The following is a 23,708-nucleotide window of genomic DNA, read 5'->3' on the forward strand; positions in this document are numbered from 1 at the left end:
GGAAGACAGTGAAGGATGACGAACGCAGTGGTCGGCTGACAACATCTCGGACCAACGAGAATATCGCAGCTGTTGCTAACTTGATTAAAGAGGATCAGAAAATGACGTCTCAGATGATTGAAGAAACACTAAACATCCCCAAAACAGTGGTTTTGCGGATTTTGCATGAAGATTTGAACCATCGGAAGCTGTGCTCAAGGTTTGTCCCACATGAGAGTTCCAAATGGGTCGGTAAAACATCCCCAAGACCAAAAACACTGTGCTTCCATAAATCAAGGGTGAAGACGATGTTCATCGTGTTTTTCGATAGCAGTGGCACAGTGGTACAGAGAATTTGTGCCTCCAGGTAGAACAGTAAATAAGGAATTCTATCAGGAAGTGTTAAAACGCTTGCTAGCTCGAATCCGAGTTCACAAAGACCTCTTCACCTCTCGTGATTTTTTCCCTGCTGCACGACAACGCCCCAGCTCATTCGGCAGCAATAAATCACTAGTTCCTTGCTGAAAAGCAAGTCTCCACGTTGCATCATCCACCATATTCACTAGATTTGTCACCTGCGGACTATTTCCTCTTCCCAAAACTGAAAATGCACCTGAAGGGTTCAAGATTCGACTCGATTGAGGAGATCCAGAAGGCTGTGACCTAAAAACTCAAGACACTTCCGAAAGAATACTTTTCTGAGGCCATGAAGAGATTAAAAACTCGTGCTGCGCAATGTATCGCATCAAATGGATCCTATTCTGAGTAAATAAACAGTCAAAACTCGTACGCCTTTCACTTTGAATTTGTTATTGCCTTAGTCCGGGAACTTATGAACTGCTCTGTATACAATCACATAGACAAGAACTGGAGTTATACGGAAACTAAATATCTAACATACCTTTCCATCTTCTCCTCCTGTTGCAATGTATTGGCCATCTGGTGAGTAGGTGAGGCATGACATATTATTAAAATGCCCCTGCTGCTTCATGACATAAGTCTCACTCTGCCACTCCCAAACGAGCAACTGGCCTAACCCTATGCAACCAAGAGCAATCCAGTCGCCTGTGTTATTCATTACAATGGAAGAGACTTCATATTCTGAAATACTACAAAATATACGTAAAATTAATAAACCAGATTCACGATCAATAAATCATCTAAAATAATATAAAGTAAATATAATTTAAATAAACCTGCAGATTCTATTAATTCTGGTTATCACAAAAAAATGCAGAATTCTTCTAGTTTATGTTTGTTACACACGTTTAAAACACTTTTTGATGTAACATTTTGGAAGAACACACGCTTGCTGATCAAACAACAAATAAATGTCTATTGAAGGGAGAAGAATAAAAAAATGCAGCACATCAAATTTTGAAATGAAAACTAGGGTTGAGCCTATTTATTTACAAGACATGGGTGAGCAGATCATATACCCAGTTTTAAATGGAAATTAATTCTTACACAAATACAGAAAGAAGTTTATCCACAGTACATAAATGCCTACCTTAAGGAATGAATAAGATTTACATCCGGCATCTCATGTAAGAAAAAGGAGCCATTTGAAAAGCCAGTGACCAGGATATGTGTTTCTTTGTGATATGTAGCAGCTGTAAGACTCACTCGATTGTCTTTCACCAAATCCGACAGATAATGCCGAGCAAGTCTTTTGTAGAACAACTTCTTTTTCTCCTCCTCTTCAGATTCTTCATCTGCAATAAATTCATCAAAATGTTAGAGGAATGCAAATAGGTAATCATAATTCTGAAACATGCTTTTGGTTGACTGGTATGTTACAGTCATAATGTAAAATTACAACCAAAAGTTGGGAGGATATCAAATTTGAACAATTCAATGGAATTCAACGAAATAACTTCATATTTCAGTAAGTTTGATTGGAGTAAAATTTAAAGCTTATACTCTTAGCAAGACTTAAACTGTTTTGCAGACAAATTAATATTCCTTGCAGATGCCATCCGAGTCACATGCTGTTTAATATGAAATAAAGAAGTATGCGGTATTTAGTCGTTTGTTCTGTAACAAACTTACCCTCATCTCCTGATCCTTCATGAGGATCATCCTTCTTCCGAACATCGTCTTCGCTGTCACTAGAATCTTCTTCTTTCTTCTTCTTTACTGGTGGTTCCAGTGGTTCAAGTTCATCAGGTTCAATGCTACACTCCCATACACAGACATGTCCATTCCTAACAGAGAAACCATCATTTTTCAAAAATAAATAATTAAACACAATAGATAAATACTGAGAAAATAGTACTCACACTACCGGTCTCATTTCGCAATTATAAAAACACAATAGAGTTGAGCACATACAAATACTGGAAAGCGATGGAATTTAATCATTTGTACCATCAGATACTTCTCAAGAGTCTACAAAAATTTCACGTGACACTTTCATGGATTATAAATAACCTGGGAATTATGCAAAATGAATAATTGTCACTATTTTTGCAAAAACATTAAGGTGAGAGATGGCTTCTTGGGATTACATGATTATCTTATATGAAATTATTAATATTTAAAACAAACTCTGGTAGATTGCTATGGCCTCCTTAATGTTATGGTGCTAACGTCATTGTTTTGTAATCAAGCTTCCTGGAATCGAGACCTAGTGGAGGCACATAGCGTTCAGATCCTACTTAAAATAACTGTAGTCCAGTCCCAATTGGCCTATTTGTGCATAAAATGGACTTAAGGCAAAAACTCTGAAAATAAATTGCTATGGTATAGTTCCAGTGAAAAACACATATTGTATTAAAATTTATAAATTATCCTGAACAGCTTTGAACTGTAACAATGTTCAAATATCAGTATCCATTTGGATCACTATTATTTCAAAGGTGTCAACTCAGTCCTAAAATACAATTAAATGCATTTGTGATCACTCAAGTAAATATAATAGTGCGAACCTAGTGCATTTTTTTTTTTTTTAATGAATTTGAAAAGACTGAAATGTAGTCTTATCAAGAATGCCTTGCAGTTTCATTCACGGTTCTGGATCAGTTTTGCAACTATTCTTATGGACACACTTACTAGTGCTTCAAAACGTTCTGGAGAATTTAAAAAATATAGTGCTTCCTTACATAAAACATGCGTTTTTATTTTAAGTGCGTGCAACAACCTGTTCATATCATTACGAAGAAGTATGACTCTACATGGACTCCATATTTTAAAAGAAATGTTAAATAGATAGAAATTAAACTCCCACTGTTATCAGTTGTCAAGTTTTACATAACAATTTCAGTTAAATCTAATTATGTAGCAATTTTTTCAAAACACCTTTCTAAGCAAAGTTTAGTACTTGGATATAAATCGTCAAAGCTATGTCTTACTGCATTGATTTTCCTTTGATTGCATGAATTTTCCATTCTACGAGGGGCATACTAAAAGTAATGAGCAACAACTTTCAAAAATCCGAATCCATCAATACATGCAAAAGAAGTAAATAATCCCAAATAAAGACTTTACTGAATGCAACGAGGTAGTGTGACGTCATTAGCTTCGATTGCTGAGCACATGAAGTTGTGTCATGGGCTGTGATTGAATTCCTCGTTAAAGAGGGAATCCCTGCTGCTGAAATACAGAATAGTCTTCAGCGTGCATATGGAGATGTATGCATGTCTGTTAGCAGTGTTAGAAAATGCATAAAACATTTTAACAATGGAAACTCAAGCATCAAGATCAGTCTTGGAGTGATCGCCTACGAACTGCCCTCACGGAACGCAACATGGAAAGAGTTGACAACATCATTCAAGACAGATGGATCACTGTGGATACAATTGCAGCAATACTTGACATAGAACACAGTGCAGTGGAGAAATTCATTATGAACCGGAGGCAAAGTGGCAGAGCATGGAATGGCACCATTTTATATCACCAGCAAAAAAAGAAAGCAAAGACAGTGCCATCTGCTGGCCAAGTTATGGACACCATCTTCCGAGCTACAGAGGGGTGCATTCTGGTTGAATTTCTTGAACCTGGGGTAACCGTAAATGTTTGCCGTTATAGCAAAGACTTCACAAGCTTTGTCGTGCATTGTGGGATAAACGTCCTGGAAAGAAAATAGTCCTTCAACACGAAAATGCACATCTGCACTCTGCTTAGTTTACCAGGGAGGAAATTGGGATAATGGGGTGGGAACTTCTGCCTTACCCTCCTTACAGTCCCGACATTGCACCCTTCGACTAACATCTATTTGGTTTTGTGAACAAACAGTTACGAGGCCAACGGTACCAGATGACAAAGGCCATACAGAAAGCAGTGCATCAGTGTCTGCGAGCAGCTGGAACAGAGTTCCAACCTAAGGGTATTTTCAAGCTTCCAGAAAAGTGGGGAAAATGCTTGCAAAGAAATGGAGACTTTTCTGTAGATTATGGTGTAGTATGTTTTTGTTTAATAAAACCAAAACTTGGTTCATGAAAAATTGATGCTCATTACTTTCAATATGACTCTCGCATTTACATCAAGTTTCATTGCTTTATTATATCAGGATTCCCAGTCATTTTGTAAATTCCGTTCCAGATTTCACCAGATATTGTTAAATAACTTTTCAGACTACTCAATAATGATAAAACACACAGCAAGTAAGTGTTCAAATCTTCAACTTTGCATGATAATCTAATGGATAAGTTACAAGTCAAACATTCAACATGTTTGTCCACACTGGCTGGGGCTTATGGTATTCATGTCATTTCAGAATTCAAATTTCTTCATCATTCTAGATTTTCTGGGCAATACATCAATTTTCCTGATGTTTTACAACTTGGTGTGGAAAAATCAACACAAATGTTATAAATTTATTTTGTTCAAAAACAACACAAAAACAGCACAATTAAGAGACATTAAAAATAGTATTAGTATCTGCTGTAAGTGCTTTATTTGAACAAAATGGCATTGCCAGCACACAGTGAGAAGGTTTTCATTTATCACACCAGGTTGACTGACACAACCAAGGTCTCTGGTACACCTTGTCATTACTCTACCAACTGAGCTACCGATACAGCACTGGTTTTGGCCAATTATTTGCTTTTGCTGATTTTACCTGTGTTAAGTTGTCTCTGTCAGTGATACTGCAATGAAATAATGTTTCCTTTGAAAAACTGATGACTGTCACTGTGACTAATATCTGCAGACCACATCACCTATGTATGCCCAATTAATAGGTAATCTTACCTGCTAACTGTTATCATATCGAATGAATTCTTCTCAAAGAAACAGGCAACTAATGAATCCGTATGACTCCCCAAACTATACATTGTGAAGTTGGAAAACTTTTCCAAACTATACAACCTTGTAGTCATATCTTTGGATGCAACAGCTATCATCCTGAAAAGAGAAAATGGTTATATAAATTTACAAATCAAGGAGGAAATTTCTCAATTAAGGAATTCAAAATTGTGTGGTGATTAACAGTGACTAGCATTCATCCATGTCACAGAATGATCAGTTTACGGGCTTCTAGCACCTTGTAATGCTAAGTCATTAATAAAAATTTCCTCGCATTTCTAAAGACACAAAAAATACCACGTTTGATTTTCAGGACAATTAGCATGCGAGCAAAGAGATGAGAAAAGTTCAAAACACCCTTAGAATCCAGAAGATTTCAGAACACTATATTCTGCAGTTGAGCAGTGTGCATCACCTTTCATGAGCATCCTGCCTTCCAAGTCCTTTAGTGTTGCCAACCATATTTTATCAATGTGCCTACAAATGCATACAAAATATTCCTACAATTTATCAAAAATCTCTGTACTGTTTTCAAGTCAATTTCCACTTTGCATGGAGAAAATCCTTTCAATTCATGGGCTAGAATTTTGAAGTGGGAATACCATTTTAGCATGAATAAAAGCTTCTTTCATTAAATAAAGTAGTCCATCTTCAAAATTATTGGTGACTCACAGTGCATTATAAATTTCTGATCACCCCCAATAATGCACCCCATTAAGGTTAAAAATCACTCAAAATAATACACTTCCCACAATATGGAATAAAACAAACTCAGTGGCCAAGCACAATGATGGAATAATACCCTCATCAAAATAATCTACATCATCATGATTATCTTAAAAGAGGCAGCAAAACAATGTAAAATATAAATACAACAAGGCTGCATCAAAATATCCATACTTACATCAGACACATTGATTCCATACAAACGTCCACTTACCGTGAATCTGTAGACCACTCAATCCACACAGTTTCATCATGAGCTCCGCGAAATATCCGTTCCATAACAAATGGATTGAATTCACCCGTATGAGGACCGGGAGCTCTGAATACAAACACTGTAACAGAACAGAGGAGAAAATGTGAAAAACCTTACAATCCACATTCTTAGGTAATATTTTTAAATATATGTAACACTACATACCAAAAGGAACACATTTTCTTGAAAAACACCACAAAAGCTTGTTAAATCTTGTCAAACATTTCACAAAAATCCCATTTATATTTTCAGGGTTAGAAGGATTCACATGAAAACCAACAAGATGTTCTACCTTCTACAAGACTGAACAACTGTTCATGTGTCTTGGCCTGCCTAATTACTTTATTCCATTCAACTGTGCTGAATACACTTTTCTTCCAATTTTGGATCTTGTGCAGTTTCCAAAATGGTCTAACTAATTTGCTTCAATAATTTCTCTCCAGGCTCCTTTCAACTCTGACGTATCAAAACTTTCTGAATTGTGTATTCGCTTTGAACACCCTAATTAATAGGGCTCGAACATTGACATAAAGTCGTTAAAAAACTAGTTGTAAGCTTGATTGATTGATTTGATTTATTTTACTTCGCTTTTTGTGTCACTTTTGGCTAATTTGCAAAGATGGGGATGAGTGATATGATGAAACTCACTCACAAACATCCATGCCCAGGTCAGGATTCGAACCCGTGACCCCTGGCATCGTAGCATGATGCATTAACCACTCCCCCAAAGGCCGGCTAATTGTAAGCTTGAATTTTTCATAAATGAAAAATGGGTCACGTACTTGTGTCAGTGCTTTAATAATTCGATACAACTGGATGTTTGGTGGTTGGAAACACTGAAGAAAAAGACTTATTATCTGATATAAAGTTTAGGAGAATCATATACAACTGTGGAGTAGCTAAATGCAGTAGGAAAACTTAAAAATGTAATAAAGCAAAATAAAAACAATGTTTTATGGTTCACCCTATTATGTTTAGCACTGTCTTCAAGGCCTACCAAAAAAGTGGACTTTCACATCAACCTCTGGGCTCTGCTAATTATGTATATTATCTAAATACACACACAAATATATAAAACTGAGAAACAAGATCTAACCTAGGAAACTAGTTATTTAACATTATGAAGAACATTTCTTAAGAAAAGTGTGCTATTTGAGTGTCACTGAGCCCTTTGTGAATACCAACAGTATAACAATATGACCCCATGAGAATAACTAAACTGATATTTAGGAGCATTTGAGCAATTAAAAATAAAGCACCAACTCCCTATGTGACAAGCTGAGAAACAGCTACATTTTTCGTAGAAAACATCTACCATGCAACCCCAACACCCCACCCACCCAAACACAAATACACTGTCCGTTTGCAGTAGCTGCTTGTTGATGCATCCAGAGGGCAGATGAGCATGCAAGACATGCAGAACGGCCGAGTTAAGTAAGGTCGAGTATGTAATACAATCAGAGAGGTGTGATTATTGAAAGTTTTCATGCTGGAAAGTCGCTGACTGACTCAGGAAGGATCCATTCAGTGATATATATGAAAGCTTGTTTGGTAAGTGTAAGTTTTTGACGAATAAACCTTAGCTACAATAAATTGTCTGCTTGTGTTACGTTTAGGCCGTTCGCCGGCTTAAACTGCTTGGCTGCAAGAGGATGTGTGTATGAAGAATGGAATAAATTACGCTCATTGCTCCTTACCAATATTTAATAGAATCTCACAAGTGAGGGGGGGAGAGATCACGCACGAGCCAACGAGATATGTAAACACTGACAATGATAAAACCCAAAGTGTCACCACTGTACCTGATTTCCTTCGCGGTTCCTCGGCTGGGTCACGACGCGGCGCTCTATCGGTCCATCGAAGGTGTCATCAGTGGGTTCGCCCAAACCTTTTAAATGGACCGACTTAACACTGTCACTCGCAACACACCTCGCGCTTCGCTCCCTCGACTCCAACTCCCCCGGCGACCTCTCGTCACCCGGGGACTGCTGGCGTTTTTGATTACACAGCATTTTATTTCCGGCTCGTGACATGCCACCTCCCCCTGAAAAGAAATGGGATTGGCCAGGGGACAATCACATTTCTTTACTGACAAAAAATATTAAGATATGATTCAATATGTACAACGACCAGTTCCCTGAATAAATGATTACACCCCGTATATAACATGATTCGTCGTAGGGCAGTAGGCAAGTAGCCTATGTAGTGCACTGTAGAACATAACAATAATAATACACTAATTGAAGTGTAACACTTTTCTGTCATGTATTCCGAAGCGGATGAAACCAAAATTGGCAATTAAGGTAGTCTCAGCGGCATCTCATCGCACGACGTGCATGTACGTGGCACTGTGAAAACACTTGAATAAATATATCACTGGTAACACTGATCCGAAGATAAGTTAGTAGGTCTCAAATGTTGAAAAGAATACACAAATAAGTTGATGGGAGACAAAATATGTTCACAAGAAAAGTTCAGGAACAATATTAATTCGATGCGAAATCTGCTTGCCACTTATGGATGACTTCTGGATGTACTCTGGAGAAATGACTTCACCTTATATCTATGAGAAGGTACATTAGTGATGACACAGCAAATGATGATCACTATCAGTGTTTAATATGTCATAAAATAAAATTTTGAGCGTGAACAGGAGCAATTGGTAAATTTCATCAGGGTGTAAATAATAAGATTAGATACATAGTATGCATTCAATTATAGCAAAACACAATGAAAAGTCTTCAGAAAAAATAAATGGAAGTGAGAGTATCAAATATGTAATGACAGTTAATGTAAATATGTGTCATAAAAATGGCAGATGGAATAATAAGAGGTAGGGACTTGATTTGGTATTTCTGTCCAAATCGTGTGAGTTGTGTGTGGTATCAGTAAAAAAAATGTGTTTCTGTGTGAGAGTTTGGTCGGTTTTTAACGATGCAGCGCTCTCAGTTCGCTTCATCGATAGCTGGGACACATCTGCACAATAAACATTTAGAAGTTAACATGCTGTCATATATTAATGAGATTGGTAATATTGCCGTTTATATGTAAGAAGTTATATGAATTGAAGAAATATGAAGAGAAAAGGTGGATAAGACGTTGGCCCATACATGCTCTGTAAAGGCTTTTGGCGTGTTGAAGGTAGTTATAAATTATTGAAAAGTCACAAAATGAGAATTTTACAGCGAATGGTGCATAGTATTGTCTCCGCCAACAGTGAGAACACGTGAGCTCTCTTCCCATATGCAGTGGCTATATTCATCGCGTTCGTGCTCTTTGTTTACGTACACAAAATGCTGCCGAAGCAGAAGGCCGTGTTGCTACGGTATCGTCTTCAGAATTCCATCCTACTCTGTGTGAAATCACATCATAAAGTGACGTCACGATGCCAAAAGGTCGGCACAATCTTGTATGAGAAAGAAAAAAAAATGTTGCGGCGAGTGCTGTCGCGTGTACGAGATATATTTAATTTTCTTCTTGTTCTGCGAGTTATTGGTGCAGAGAAAACATAGCAGAATTTATAAGAAAAAGCATAGTTTATACGCGTTATTCAGCGTGGTAAAATATATAGTTGAGGAGTTGTTACTATTTCTGCTCGAATTTTCGTCGCGGCAAGGAACTATGAAGGATGATGATGATGATGATCGTCTTCGTTAGGAAGTAGCTGTTTTATACTGCCAGTGTTTCAATGTTTCTTGCAGTGTTGTCAACTTCTGATATATAAAGTTCACTAGTTGTGAATTCTTCCAGATAAAGTCCCTCTAGAGTTCGAGGGATATCCGCTTGCACTCCTGAATGTAACTTTAAGGCATTCACATTATCATCTTCTGTACGTGGTCGATCGAGAGTTACCGTTTGTGGTGTGTAAAGTTTCATCCTGACCGATGCTGCCTTTTGTTCAAACCGTTTTCCTTGCTTGATCCCTTCAATTCTATAATGGTTTTTGTCAAGTCGCTCGATTACTGTGAAGGGGCCTTCGTACTTGCCTGAAAACGCTTTGGACGTCTTTGATAAGCGTCGATCGTTCCACAAAAGTATTTGATCGCCAGATTTAAACGCTGCTTGAGAATAGTGAGGATCAAGCCGTGCCTTGTCTGTTCTGTGGCGTTTGAGGAGATTATCTTGTGCAAATCGACGCGAAAGCTTCATGTGTTCCAGCCGTTCATAATTGCTCACATGCTGAGGCGGGGTTTGAAAAATCGCATCCGGTAAGTTGCGGGGATGATAACCCATCAGTAAATAGGTAGGTGAGTACCGTGCAGATGAATGCGGCGTGTTGTTGATAGCTGAGACCGCTGTTGGTAAGAAATTTGACCAATTATTGTGTTTGGCATTGACATAAAATTTGATCATTCCTTCCAGTGTTTGTTGCGTTTTTTCAACTAAGCCAAGGCTCTGATGAAACCCGGGGCTGACAAAGCTTAGTTCAATTTGGAATTTGTTGGCCAATTCTTTGAATAAATCTGAAGTTTGACCTGGAAGTTGGTCCACTATGATTTTTTCTGGAAAGCCAAATGGTAATATGATTTTCGTGTACAGAAAATCCGCCAGAACTTCAGCAGTGAGAGAATGTGTCGGTGCGGCTACTACGTAACGCGTGGCTGCGTCAGTGCACGTGATCACGTAGCGATGTCCCTCTGGTCCTGATGTGACATATGGACCACATTGGTCCAAGGCGATAATTTGGAAAGGTGTCAGAGAAGTCCTTGTTTGTAGTTCAAAGTGCTTTGGTTGGCGGGACTGCTTAAGTCGTGCACACTGTTCACATTCTTTGCATTTCTTGTAGATGAAGGATTTCTGAGAAGGAAAATAATAACGGTCTTTTGCATAGGCATATGTTTTATAGTATCCAAAATGATTGAGAGCGTGTGGAGAAGAGTGCACTTGTTCGAACCATATATCTTGTAATGCATGTGGGATGCAAGTGAGTAGTCTTTCCTGTGTGTCTGAACTTCGGGTCCTTCTGTAAATAATACCATCTAGGAGACGGAATTGCTGGCTGGTTCTGTCATATTTAGGGTCGGCTTCTTTACTTCCAATTAAATGTAGGGAAATATTTTTGAGAAAAGGGTCTGCTTGTTGTTCTTTGGCAAGGTCAAATTCACGTGTTCTCAAAACAGATACAATTTCATCTTCCAGGAGAGGAGAAAAAGCTTCATCTTGGATCCTCGTGTTACGGCTAATGGCGTCCGAGGCACTGTTGTCTGTTCCCTTTAGATGTTGAATGACGAAATCGTAGTCGGACAGAAATTGTGAAAAACGCCAAAGACGGCCTTTGAGGGTAGTTGATTGTCGTAAATTTTGAATACATTTGGAATCGGTGTGTAATATAAATCTTTTGAAAAGGATGTAGTGTCGGAATGCTTTTAAAGCAAAAATTATGCCAGAGAGTTCTAACATGTTTATATCTTGTTCTCTTTCCTTATCATTTAGTATCCTGCTTGCATATGCAATCGGCTTAACATTTCCTTGGGGGTCTTCGTGAGCAATGACAGCCCCTAGAGCTATTTTGCTACTGTCCGTGTATATGTGAATAGGAAGAGAGGGATCGTATCTGGCTAATACTGGGCTCGTGATTAGTGAATGCTTTAAAGCATTGAATGCCTCGTTTTGTGCTTCTGTCCATCGAAATTTTCTTTCCTTCTTCAGCAGTTGTGTAAGAACTGATGCGTGTTTGGAAAAATATGGAGAGTAACGACGGGAAAAATTTGCCAGGCCCAAAAATTGGCGTAAAGTCTTCTTGCTTGTAGGGGTCGGATACGACTTAACAGTTTCTAGCATTTTAGGTGAAATAGCGCATCCTTTCTCGGATAAATGGTGTCCAAGATAGACAATATCATCGTACAGGAATTTTGCCTTTTTAGGAGCCAATTTTAATCCAGCGAGCCTAAGTCTTTCAAAAGTGTGACGCAATATCTTCAAGGAAGTGGGTATGTCGTCAGAGACTGCCAGGAGATCATCTGCATAGAAGAACAAATGGCGGTTGTCAACGACGTTGAGGGCTAAATTCAGCGCTATCGCTAACGCTGTTCCCGACGTGACAAATCCTTGTGGGGCATAATTAAAAGCGTAAGTCCCCATCTGCGGCACTTGAAAACTCACTTTTTCACGGCTACTTGGTGTGAGGCGTATCTGAAAATAAGCCGAGAGGATGTCCATAGATGAATAATATTTGAAACCTGCCGCCCTCTCTACAATGTCTATGAGATGAGGTGCCGGAAAACTTATCTTCTTGGCGACGGCGTTGATTCGACGAGCGTCGAAGCAGACGCGGTACGTGTTATTTGGTTTCTTCACAAGCAAAATAGGAGAATTCCAGCGTGGCGCTAAAATAGGAGAAACGACACCCTGTTGTAGCAGTTTCTTGATTTCTTCTTGCATGATTGGAAGTGTATGGGGTGGTATCCTGTGGGGTCGAGTGTACACTGGAGGCGAATCTCCTGTATCGATATCCAGTTCATACAGGGTGCAACTTCCTATATCGTCCTCTTTCCAACTAAAGACATCAGCGAACTCGTGTGTCAGTTCTAGTAGTTTATCTCGGTCTTCTTCACAGACGTTGGGGTTGATGTCGATCTTCGTTTTGTCGAAGTTGTTCCGAGATTCAGAAATGCGCTTTTGGAGTTCTTCAGAATGTTCCTTCAAAAAATGTCGATGTGGCTTCCTATCGTCGCTGTTATTTTCCTTTAGTGGGTTCCAGATAGGTTCCGTCCTTGCCTCGGCAGGACCGTTTGTCTCTCCCGTTTCCTGCTGGCCAATTATTTCCAAGACAGCATCAGCTTTCCCTATCGTCGTAAATGTCGGAATGGTAACTGGATCATTGGAAAAATTTGTAATGAGGACGTGTGGTTCGTGTTCATGCATGAGGGAGGTAGGGATGCAAGTTCCTTTAGGGGATGAAAATCTGGGAATGGGGTTTAATATATGGCTACTGTCGCTGGTTGTGCAATTTAGAAGCTGTACTTTTACCACCGCTTGTTCTCTAGGGTTTAGTTTTACTTCCTCCTGTGTTGTGTAGGTGGGTTGGATACACTGTTCTAAATGTTCCGTGGCGATTTTGGATAATTTGTGTACTTGTTCCTGAGCATTCTTTTCTCTTTGCAATTTCCAGGAGCCAAAACGAGTAATTTGCAAGGTTCGTCTACTTGTGTCTATGACGGCTCTATGTGCTGTTAGAAAATCATTTCCCAAAATGTTGAGGTTCCCTGACCCTTCATACAGAAGTGCCGTGTGCAGAAAAGGTTGATCGGCCAATTTGAAGTGTAAGTCGGTTTCGTTTGTTAGTGAAAATTTTGAATTGTTAAAAGCACTTAAGACATGAAATTTCTGTTTTACCTTGATATTTCTAGGTAAGTCTTGCCTGTTCATGACAGTTGTGGTACTACCTGAATCTAAAAGCATTGGTATTTGCTTGTTTCCTACAGTTATGTCAACGAAGAAAAGGTTGTTGATTTTTGTTAGAGGAAGTGTGATTTTCTGAAATTTTTCTGAAATTCCAGCGTTACCTTCCTGTGCACTGGCAAGTGAAGTAACAATATTACGATTTTGCTTCTGTTTAGGTTTCTTCTTTCTCGCATGTCGTTCTTTCATTTCATCTGTACATTCGGAAAACGAGAACAGCTGTTTGAATTCGCCTTCAAATATCTCTTTGTCAGAATTTGCATGAGTGCAGAACGTAATACAGTCTATTTCATCAGGATGTTCTTCTAAAAATTGCTTCGCACATGAAAGGGCTATATTGGCTGCGGCTGCTGAGTCGAACCCGAAAGCACCTGTGGCTAGGTGTGGGAAAGCAATGGATCTTTGGCCTAAAGCTAAGAGTAAATTTAGGCAATTAACATAGCATTTTCGCAAAATTTCAGGGTCCTTGTTGTCTGGAGTGACGGAATGAAAAATATAATTAGCAGATAGATTGTACGCTGGGGTAACTCTGACGTCGCCAGGCTGTGTTTTGTTGAAGATTTGAAGTTCATCGTCCAGCTGCTGTCCGCATGCTCTAGAAAAAGCTAAAGCTACTCCGCCGATAGGTAGAAAATCAGGGTTGCAAGCTGAAACCAAAACATTTGCATCTGCTTTTGTGATATCAGCTGTTATGATGTTAATCTTGCTCGTGTGCGACGACAACCTGTGTCGTACTTTGCTCTCGGTTTCAGCGGGAGCCGTATCGCTCGAACTCTGTTCGGTCGTCTGTGAGCACTGAGCTTCGTGCTGACGAGAGAAAAATTTCTCGACTTCTTTAAGTAATTGAGAGCGCTGAGCGGCATATCCGCTGAATTGAACGCCCTTTGCTTGCGAGCTGGAATGTGCTGACTGCCGCCTAGAGTTCAATTCCCTACGTACCTGATTTCTAAGATCGTCGTGATCTTTACGGAGAGCAAGAGTCATGGAGACTAAATTTTGTAAGACACATACGTTACCCTGTAATGCATCAAAAATGCCTTGTTGATTTTTAGAGAGCTGGTTGTGAACAATTTGTGATTCTGATATATGTGACGTTAAAGCAGGGTCTCTTAGCACTGTGTTAGGCATAGCTCTAACTTGCAAGAACGGATTGTTTGCACTAAAAGAATCGAGGGCGGTGAAATTGTTTCTCGCATGCGAATCCCTGAGAACTTCTTCCGCGGCTTTAATGAGCTCCTCGTTGGGAAATTTTGTGACTTCAGAAAACATAGTGATTGTTTCAATTGACGTGATTATTTTAATTTACTTATTGAAGGGGGGACCGGTAGCTATTTTGCCTATACTACGACAAAACCGGCGCACTAAACCACCATGTTACGTTTAGGCCGTTCGCCGGCTTAAACTGCTTGGCTGCAAGAGGATGTGTGTATGAAGAATGGAATAAATTACGCTCATTGCTCCTTACCAATATTTAATAGAATCTCACAAGTGAGGGGGGGAGAGATCACGCACGAGCCAACGAGATATGTAAACACTGACAATGATAAAACCCAAAGTGTCACCACTGTACCTGATTTCCTTCGCGGTTCCTCGGCTGGGTCACGACGCGGCGCTCTATCGGTCCATCGAAGGTGTCATCAGTGGGTTCGCCCAAACCTTTTAAATGGACCGACTTAACACTGTCACTCGCAACACACCTCGCGCTTCGCTCCCTCGACTCCAACTCCCCCGGCGACCTCTCGTCACCCGGGGACTGCTGGCGTTTTTGATTACACAGCATTTTATTTCCGGCTCGTGACACTTGTCTGGATTTTTCTGATGTACCCTGTGTCTCGTATATACTTATTCTTTCACACATACTGAAGGCAAAAGTTACAATAAATGCAGGCAGCCCAAACATTCTTTTAAGAGCAAGTTTTCTTGAAATAACACTTACCATGATTCTCCTTTGTGACTGCGAAGTACTTTCCATCTGGACTGAATCGAATGCACTTAACAGGTCTATTGAAACGATACTTGTGAATAATTGTTTTACTTATCAAGCTAATGAGATGAGCCTCGCCGTCTACAAAGAAAAAAAAAAGAGAGAAATTATTAAATAGATACAAAACCCATATAAACCTTTGATTCATATTTTGGCAATTTAACTCTTTATTATGGCAGGATCAAATCTGCCGCCACACATTCTACATTTTTCTAACAGGCTGGAGCAGCTGCAACTGGTGTTCCCAATATACTCATTACCCTTTCAGACATGCAGTGACTTGCTGCTGACCTTCATGTGATTAACTCCTAACAATTAATTTCATGCAAAACAATGATTGTACATACTAATCCCTGCACATGCAACTTTGTTTCAAAAAGTCTCAAGTTTTGCAGGTTGGGTGTGTTTATCTAGAACAAGATGATACCTTATCTTAATGCAAAGAGAATGAAATAGAATAGACGATGATACTAAAGTGAACTCTGATTAGTAATTAATCACGTGCACGCTAGGTATATATACGTGGGTTGGAAAGTTAATAGTAGCAACACTGCTGTACACACGCCATGAAACAGAACCCACTGATACCACATGTTAGTTTGATACCTAAGCTACCTCCCAGTAAATGGACTCTTCCTTCCAACACTAGGCACACGCACAGTGACGAGAGGAATAGAGTATCGTTGAGTTGGCAGTCTAAAGTTGGTAGTCAGAACCCCACTAATGTGAAAGTCTTGGTGATACTCAACATACTTCCAGGACAGACTGTCAATGTGCAGTATTACCACAGACAAGTTAATTTTATTAACATATTAACTTGTCTGTGGTATTACAGTTCATTTTAGGAATATAACCTGTGACCTGCGTTGCGAAAGAAGAGGGGACACTTTCTGCTGAATCCTCCCGTCATTTTGCAGGACAATGCTTGGGCATATAACTGTCTGTATACATATATAACCTGTGACTGATTTGTTAGCTCGATGGGGCTGGCAGATACTCTACCATCCCCCATACTACCGAGACTTAAGCGCCTGTGACTTTGATTTGATCCCTAAGATGAAGGGCATTCGCTTCCGAACTGTTCCAGAGATTCTTCAGGCAATAGACTGCTCCATTCAAGCCATCAACAGAACAGGCACTGCTACAGAAATACTACGACTTCCACATCGCTGGCAACGGTTGTACACAATGCTGGTGACTACATCAAAAGGCTGTAAAAGTTTCACAGAGGTATCTCTTTCGTATCATTTGTAAATTAATAGTTGCCACTATTAAATTTCCAACTCAGTAGTGCTGTCACTTCTTTGTCATTTATGTTATGTAGACACTAACTTTCTTAAAATTGTACAATAAAAATAAATATGCTGTTGCATCACAAGAAAAATGTGTATCATTTTAAAATATTTTTTACTGAAAAAAAGGTACATTTTATTAATATGATTTAGGTGCACATGTCAGCAAATAAATAAGATATTCAAATGGCTGAAACATGAGATTTATAAATGTAATACATTAGAGGTTCCCAAACAGTTGCAACAATTTTTTGTCATGCTATTTTAGGGTTAATGCGATTTATTCTGCCACTTTTACGTTAACTAATTAATGATGAGTAAAACCAGGTTTTCAATTTAGTGTTCATTTGTCCTTTCCTTATGTGGCAAAGGAACCAACTTGTAAGACCTGACCTTGGAGACCGTTCTTTTGTGTTTGCTTGCAAGGCTAAAACATGTGTGCTTGGTAAGTGGTTTGGGTCCAGACAGCACCAATAACCTTCCCACCTACTCAATTAGATCTCTCTTAATCTCATACACACATTCATATCTCTCTTAATCTCATACACACATTCTTTAAAATAAAACATGCAAAATTCTTGGAAACTGAGGGAGGGCAGATGGATTCATCATGCATCGAAACATACCTTCATTAACAGCTAGCAAGATACAGCCATTTGGTGACAGGTCAAGAGCCTCATAATTAAATTTGCTCTCTGTTGGAAGAGTTTCAGCTTTGTTACTACAAAAGAAACAGAAAAAATTAGCAAACACAAAAACAATTACAAATGAATATCATAAGATATGTCAGACATGCATTTATGTGTGCTATTTGCTCCACGGGTACTGTTCACAAGCTGTAAAGGACATAAAAGAAACCTGCTTAGCTATTTGCTCCTCGAGCCCTCCTTTCGATCCTACGAACCATAAAAAAAATGGCACTTTCCATCCTGAATGTATGCAATCCCATGGCATCGTGATTGTTATTGGCATTTACATTCATTGTCTGATAATATTCTAAAAGCGACAGTATTCTATGGAAACAAGATGCCAGCAGAGGTGCTGTCATGATGAAGTCATTTACTTAACTCTGCATATGCGTATTTCTTCCCATATTTGATGAATTTGCATAAAAGAAAGATTTTGCAAGATTTGTAAGATATTTACACTTTACAGGATGCATAATCTATCCAGTAACATACTTACTATAATTTTGTCACTTTCCACAGAAATAACAAATGTGAGTGGCAGTCATGAATTTTTGTCACGTGGTTAAATGCCATTTTTTGAGAATTCGCAGTATTCAAATGAGCAAAACCAAAAAAGTCAAAAATTGTTTTAAGTGTACCTTATGCTCAAATAGGCTAATTGGGACTGCTCCTACAGTCTAAAATGGAATGTGTACCACTGTGCAATGTGCTTCCACCAGGGATCAAACCCTCTATCCTTTGATTATGAAGCTACAGAATAAGGAAGTAAGACTTGAAGCTTTCTTGGCAAAGAAAAGATTCTCTCGGGCTATTGACCAGTTGAGTTGTGGAAAAGATTTCAAGCTTTCGAGAGCTGACGTCACTCTCTCCTACCCTGAAGATGAGAGTAACGTTAGCTCTCGAAAGCTTGGAATCTTTTCCACAACCCACCTGGTCGATAGCCCGAGAGAATCTTTTTCATACAGAATAAGGAGCCTCAAAGTGAGTAAAATGGCATGAAGATAATTTGGTAGTCTTCATGTTCTCTACGACCTCTGAAAGTACGACAAAATCAAGCAGCCCCCTTCCCCTCCCTCCCTCCCACATATGACGTGCTCTCCCAGGAAAAATATCTGGTGGGCCATACTTTCAGATCAAATATCTTGGTTATTTGTAGTTTCCATGATCTGAAACACATTTTATATTGCATAAAACATTGAAGTTTTACTTAATTCTCAAGGGAGTCTGTGAAGGGACCAAAATAAGTTCAACATAATTAACCAGAGCTAAGATTATTAATCGATCAAGGTAAAATATTAAAATACAAGGTAGAATCAAAAAGTAAGGTAACAAGTGCCCTGAAAATGTACAACGATATGCTAGTAACTGTTTTTTTTTTTTGTGTGTGTGTGTGTGTTGTAGGTATTGATGGATAGTATCCCTGGTGACCGCTAGAGAGCAGCATGGTGACACAGTTGCAGAGAATCGCAGTTCGAAGATGGCAGGGTTACTGGAAACATGGTCAAATGTGGAAGTGCGAAGTGTGATCAGGTTTTTGCATGCGAAGGGGAAGAAACCAGCCAAGATCCATCGGGAACTTGTGGAGGTGTATGGAAACAACGTGTTATCCAGGAAATAAGTGTGGTGTTGGTGTAAGGAGTTTGAAAATGGCAGGACTGACATTAATGATGATCAGCAAAGTGGCAGACCGTCAACTTCAGCTACCGACCAGAACATTTGTCAGGTGGAGGGAATGATTAGGGAGGATAGGCGAATCACACTGTCACACATTGCAGATGCACTGAACATTTTGTATGCTTCTGTGCATAGTATTGTGCACAACACGCTTGGCTACCGCAAAGTGTGTGCACATTGGGTACCAAGAAGTCTCACTGATTATGACAAAGGCAGACGAATGGGCATGAGTCTGAACCACCTGATCCGTTATCAACAAGAAGGGTCGTCATTTCTGTATCGCATCATTACGGGTAATGCGACACCTGTGCCATTGTGGACACCGGAATCCAAATGTTCCTCAATGATGTGGAAACATCCATCATCGCCCCCATCCAAAATGTTTAAAACAGTAACATGTGCAAGGAAAACAATGGCCACGATCTTTTGGGACCACCTTGGTGTGATTCACCTGGAATTCCTTCCACGTGGTACCACTGTCAATGCTGTGACCTACTGCCAGACATTGGACAGATTGAGAGAGGCCATACGTCGGAAACGACCTGGAGCACTCGGGGAGGATGTATTGTTGTTACACGACAACGCTCGACCTCACACAGCACAGCTCACCCGTGACCATGTCGCACGTTTCCACTGGGAGGTTTTGGAACACCCCACATACAGCCCTGATCTTGCACCCAGCGATTTCCATTTGTTCGGACCAATGAAGAAGCATCTTCGAGGACGACGCTTCAACACAGTGCAAGAGGCACAGGATGCAGTGAAAACCTGGTTGGACAGCCTTGACACTGATTTCTTCACTCGAGGCATTGATGCATTGGTCACCCGCTGGAACACGTGCTTAGACAAATATGGTGACTATGTGGAATGTTAGTGTGCAGTGTCATGTATACCCTGTCACAGTTTAGGCAACCACGACATAAAGGTTTCTGTGGAAAAAAACTTGTTACCTTACTTTTTGATTCTACCTTGTACATTGGAACTTTTACAAGAACAAATATCATACTTACTTCTTTAGGTCATATACTGTTATTCTGTTTCCTACGGGACTTATAACAGAGTTACCATCAGTAGAGAAAAGAAGGTTGCCTTTCCTATATACTGTTCCCAGTAAATTGGAAAACTGAAAGGAAAAAAAAAAAAAAAAAAGATACACAAATTAAAAGTTATAAATTCTGACATTTCGAGCTATGTTCCCTTGGCCCTGGAAAAATATCTGCAGCCCCACCTGGATGTTTTGCTAATTTATTTCATTTAAGACCAAAGTATAGATGATTTCAAAAGTCCCATTACCCCCAATTTGTTTTGTTTTTTTCATATTGATGACAATGCGAACCCCATCGTTTGAGGGGCCCCTTCTTGATATTCGAGCAAGACATCGGGAGTTGGGGGACAGGTTTTTGTGTTTTAAGTCCACTTTATGCACAGGATACATAACTCCAGTGCCTGGTGGTGTTGGTCCAATGACCGTATACGAAGGAAAGTTATTAGTTTGAAACTCATTTTCTATACAAACCAAACCACTTGCAACTGTTACCGGCAGACATAATTCAGCTCGAAAATGTTGTTACGTAAATTAGAAGGACATCCCTGTTTCCCTGTGGTCGGATTACAGCTACAAAATGGACATGAAAACGTCGGACTACCTCAGCGGATGTCACAGCCCAATCTCATCATAAAGATTCATTCTGTGGACGTTTGAAGGAAATCAGTAGATAACGGTGTTCGGAGAGAGGTTCAGAAACTCATTTTATATACAAACCAAACCATGGAAAAAAAAACAGGTTAAAATCCTTCCACATTTACGCTACTCGATTTATATAGGGCCTCCTTAGGTTTGTGTAGAAAATGAAGTTAATGACAGACAGTTTGATCTACACTCCCTTTCATTTATATTTAAATTATAACTGTGATAACGTCATCTGTTTTTATAGTTCAGATTATCTTAAACACTTGCTTGCATGCCTTGCACCTTCACTGTCTATTTCTCATGACTTTGTGAATTTACAATAATGATTATAACTCTTTCGTTGTTGAATGTTACTTCTTCAGTGGTCTTGTAAGTACATACACATGCATCTCAGGTTCAATTCGACTTCATGAAATTTCAATTGAAGAGTTCAGTGAAATATTTCACCAGAGAATTTGAAAAATGGAGTGAAAGTAGTCTGGATCTGCTTATTAATTCTGACATTTCGACGCAGAGATTGATACAAGAAAAACTAGGGGTCAAAAGGGGGATTCACAAAAAATGAAATGGTGCATTGGTTTTCGTGGCTACAAAACTTGATTTTGAAACGTCTGCTCAGCGAGTTTAAAGTGGGATCCGAACCAGTCTGTGCCTCCATGTGCATATTATGTGCACAAAATTTAAAAAATGTCTAAATCAAAGCATAATATCAGGCCCTGGTATCAATTACACGTGCCGCGAGAGGTCTTTATGTCCAGAAATTATTTCCGAATTTCTCGAAAAATCAGAACTAGTTCGACAGAAATGTCCACAAAATTTCAATATGTAAGAAAAATGAAGAATATACATTTATTAGTGGGGGGGGGGGGGGTAGGACTGGTCGATTGCTTGACCTTCTTTGGTTATTAGAAACACCTTCTTTGGTTATTAGTAGGGTTAGGATTTTTTCTCTGTCACGGGTATCTCTGGAGAAAGCGAATGAAAAGAAAGAAGGGGGCAAGTTAGGTAAGTAGATTGTCTATTTTCGTCATTTTCATTCACAATTGAATGCCTATTTTTTAGGTTTAAGGTTCTAATTGAAAACTCAAACTCATAATGTAAAATTTTTCGGATCAGCAGATAAAGAGTGCGTAGCACAATGTACCAACAACTCGGCTCGAAAAAGGATGAAACACAGAAAATCTAATCGACCCTGACCACCATCGACTTCGTGGTTTCCTGTACTATGGGTGTAAAGTTAGCTAGAATACACACAGCGTAGGAGACTGCAAGAAGCTAGAATACGCAGCATCGAAATTTTACAACAACAAACGGGAAACCCATTAATGCTAGTTTTTGCCTCACACGGTACTCGTTACAAATTTTCAAGTTAACTGCAGAAGTCATATGAGTGTTGAATGCCCGGGAGAGCTGTGTACACTCAGAGAACTAAATGCATCACCACTTGATTACAAGGCGAGGATGCTAGTTTTGAAAATACTGATCTAATACTTGGCCGAAACCATGCATTCTACCTTACTTCAACTTCTCATCTTTTTTGCCGGCGTTGCCCGACGGACTCCTGGGACACAGATGAAACTGAAATCTCCCATGGAAACTCTCCTCACTGTGTTATACATAATGACAGCGGTTTGTGTAGAAAATGAGTTAATACTGTTTCCATATATATATACAGGGTGATTCTAAAGGTATAGTACAAACGAAAACCACAGATACCTCCCATGAAATAGAGACGAAAGTTCCCCTTCCACTTTGCCGAGAGATGCCTCCGTGAGGAGCTAGACAATGCCGAAAACGTGTGAAAATGAACTTCACACCTCTGTACAGCCAGTACCAGTGAAGATAGAAAGGCGGAACAAACGAAGTCAAAAGGAACACCAAAGTCGCCCATCCGAAAAACACTAGGCGGCAGCTGCGCAACGCATGCGCATGGGGTTCCACAAAGGAAATAGGAGTGTCCCGCAAGACAAGTGAAGGGAAAGGGTAGCAATCGACAACTGTAGGGACAAAAGAAGCAATGAAGCATGAAGTAACAATTGCACAGCGGGAAACAAACACATGCAGCGCGTGGGGAGTTCCCAAACACAGTGGGGAGACACCGCAGCAAGAACAAAGCACGGTTCAACAAAAGAGAAAGAGGACCGGACGGGGAATGGTACCTGTCAAGGAGACAACAAATGCGGGACGAGGGATTCCCCGTAGCAGCACTGAGGGGATGTCACACAGAGGTCGTGCGCCAGCAGGACGAACACAGCAACTATGGGCACAGGAGGTTTATTGCCACGCAAAGGTGCACTTACAGATAGGAAAAGTACGTAGTACGTAGTCGTACCCCGGACTGACGTTGTTACAAAAGTTGCTCAAATTGACGACCACCACATTCAATGCAGGCATTGCAGCGTCGCAGGAAATTCTGGCGAACCCTATCAAAAATCCCTGGCATGGTACACACCTCGGCCGATGCTGCAAGTATCCGCGCTACCAATGTTTCCTTGTCAGGCACCGGGGTCTCGTAGACGAGTGTTTTCACATGGCCCCACAAGAAGAAATCCATTGGTGTGAGGTCAGGCGAACGGGCGGGCCAGGGGACGGGGCCCTCTCTGCTGATCCAGCGCTGTGGGTAGGTACGGTGCAAAAGGGTTCGCACTGTGCCATCAAAATGTGCAGGCGCTCCATCCAATTGAAACGACATACGATGTCGCACGTTGAGGGGTATATCTTCTAGCAGCTCTGGAAGGACTGATGCAAGAAAGGTGCGATAGAGGCAGCCATT

General features: G+C 39.9%; 1 protein-coding gene across 1 annotated transcript in view; it reads right to left on the reverse strand.

Moving 5' to 3' along the window:
- Positions 1-410: 410 nt before the first annotated feature.
- The window catches only part of LOC145983096 (periodic tryptophan protein 2 homolog), a 33,013-nt gene continuing 9,715 nt past the window's right edge, over positions 411-23,708 (reverse strand). Inside the window, exons 2-10 of the mRNA XM_083116368.1 lie at positions 20,256-20,368; positions 17,509-17,603; positions 15,543-15,671; positions 6,167-6,284; positions 5,173-5,325; positions 2,032-2,186; positions 1,490-1,694; positions 881-1,088; positions 411-500 (exon numbers count right to left, since the gene is read on the reverse strand). Of these exons, the coding sequence (XP_082972494.1) occupies positions 411-500; positions 881-1,088; positions 1,490-1,694; positions 2,032-2,186; positions 5,173-5,325; positions 6,167-6,284; positions 15,543-15,671; positions 17,509-17,603; positions 20,256-20,368 (1,266 nt within the window). The remainder of the gene's footprint in view (positions 501-880; positions 1,089-1,489; positions 1,695-2,031; positions 2,187-5,172; positions 5,326-6,166; positions 6,285-15,542; positions 15,672-17,508; positions 17,604-20,255; positions 20,369-23,708) is intronic.

This window comes from Lepisma saccharinum, unplaced genomic scaffold (genome assembly GCF_977018435.1).
Source record: "Lepisma saccharinum unplaced genomic scaffold, izLepSacc3.1 HAP1_SCAFFOLD_644, whole genome shotgun sequence".
Lineage (NCBI taxonomy): Eukaryota > Metazoa > Arthropoda > Insecta > Zygentoma > Lepismatidae > Lepisma > Lepisma saccharinum.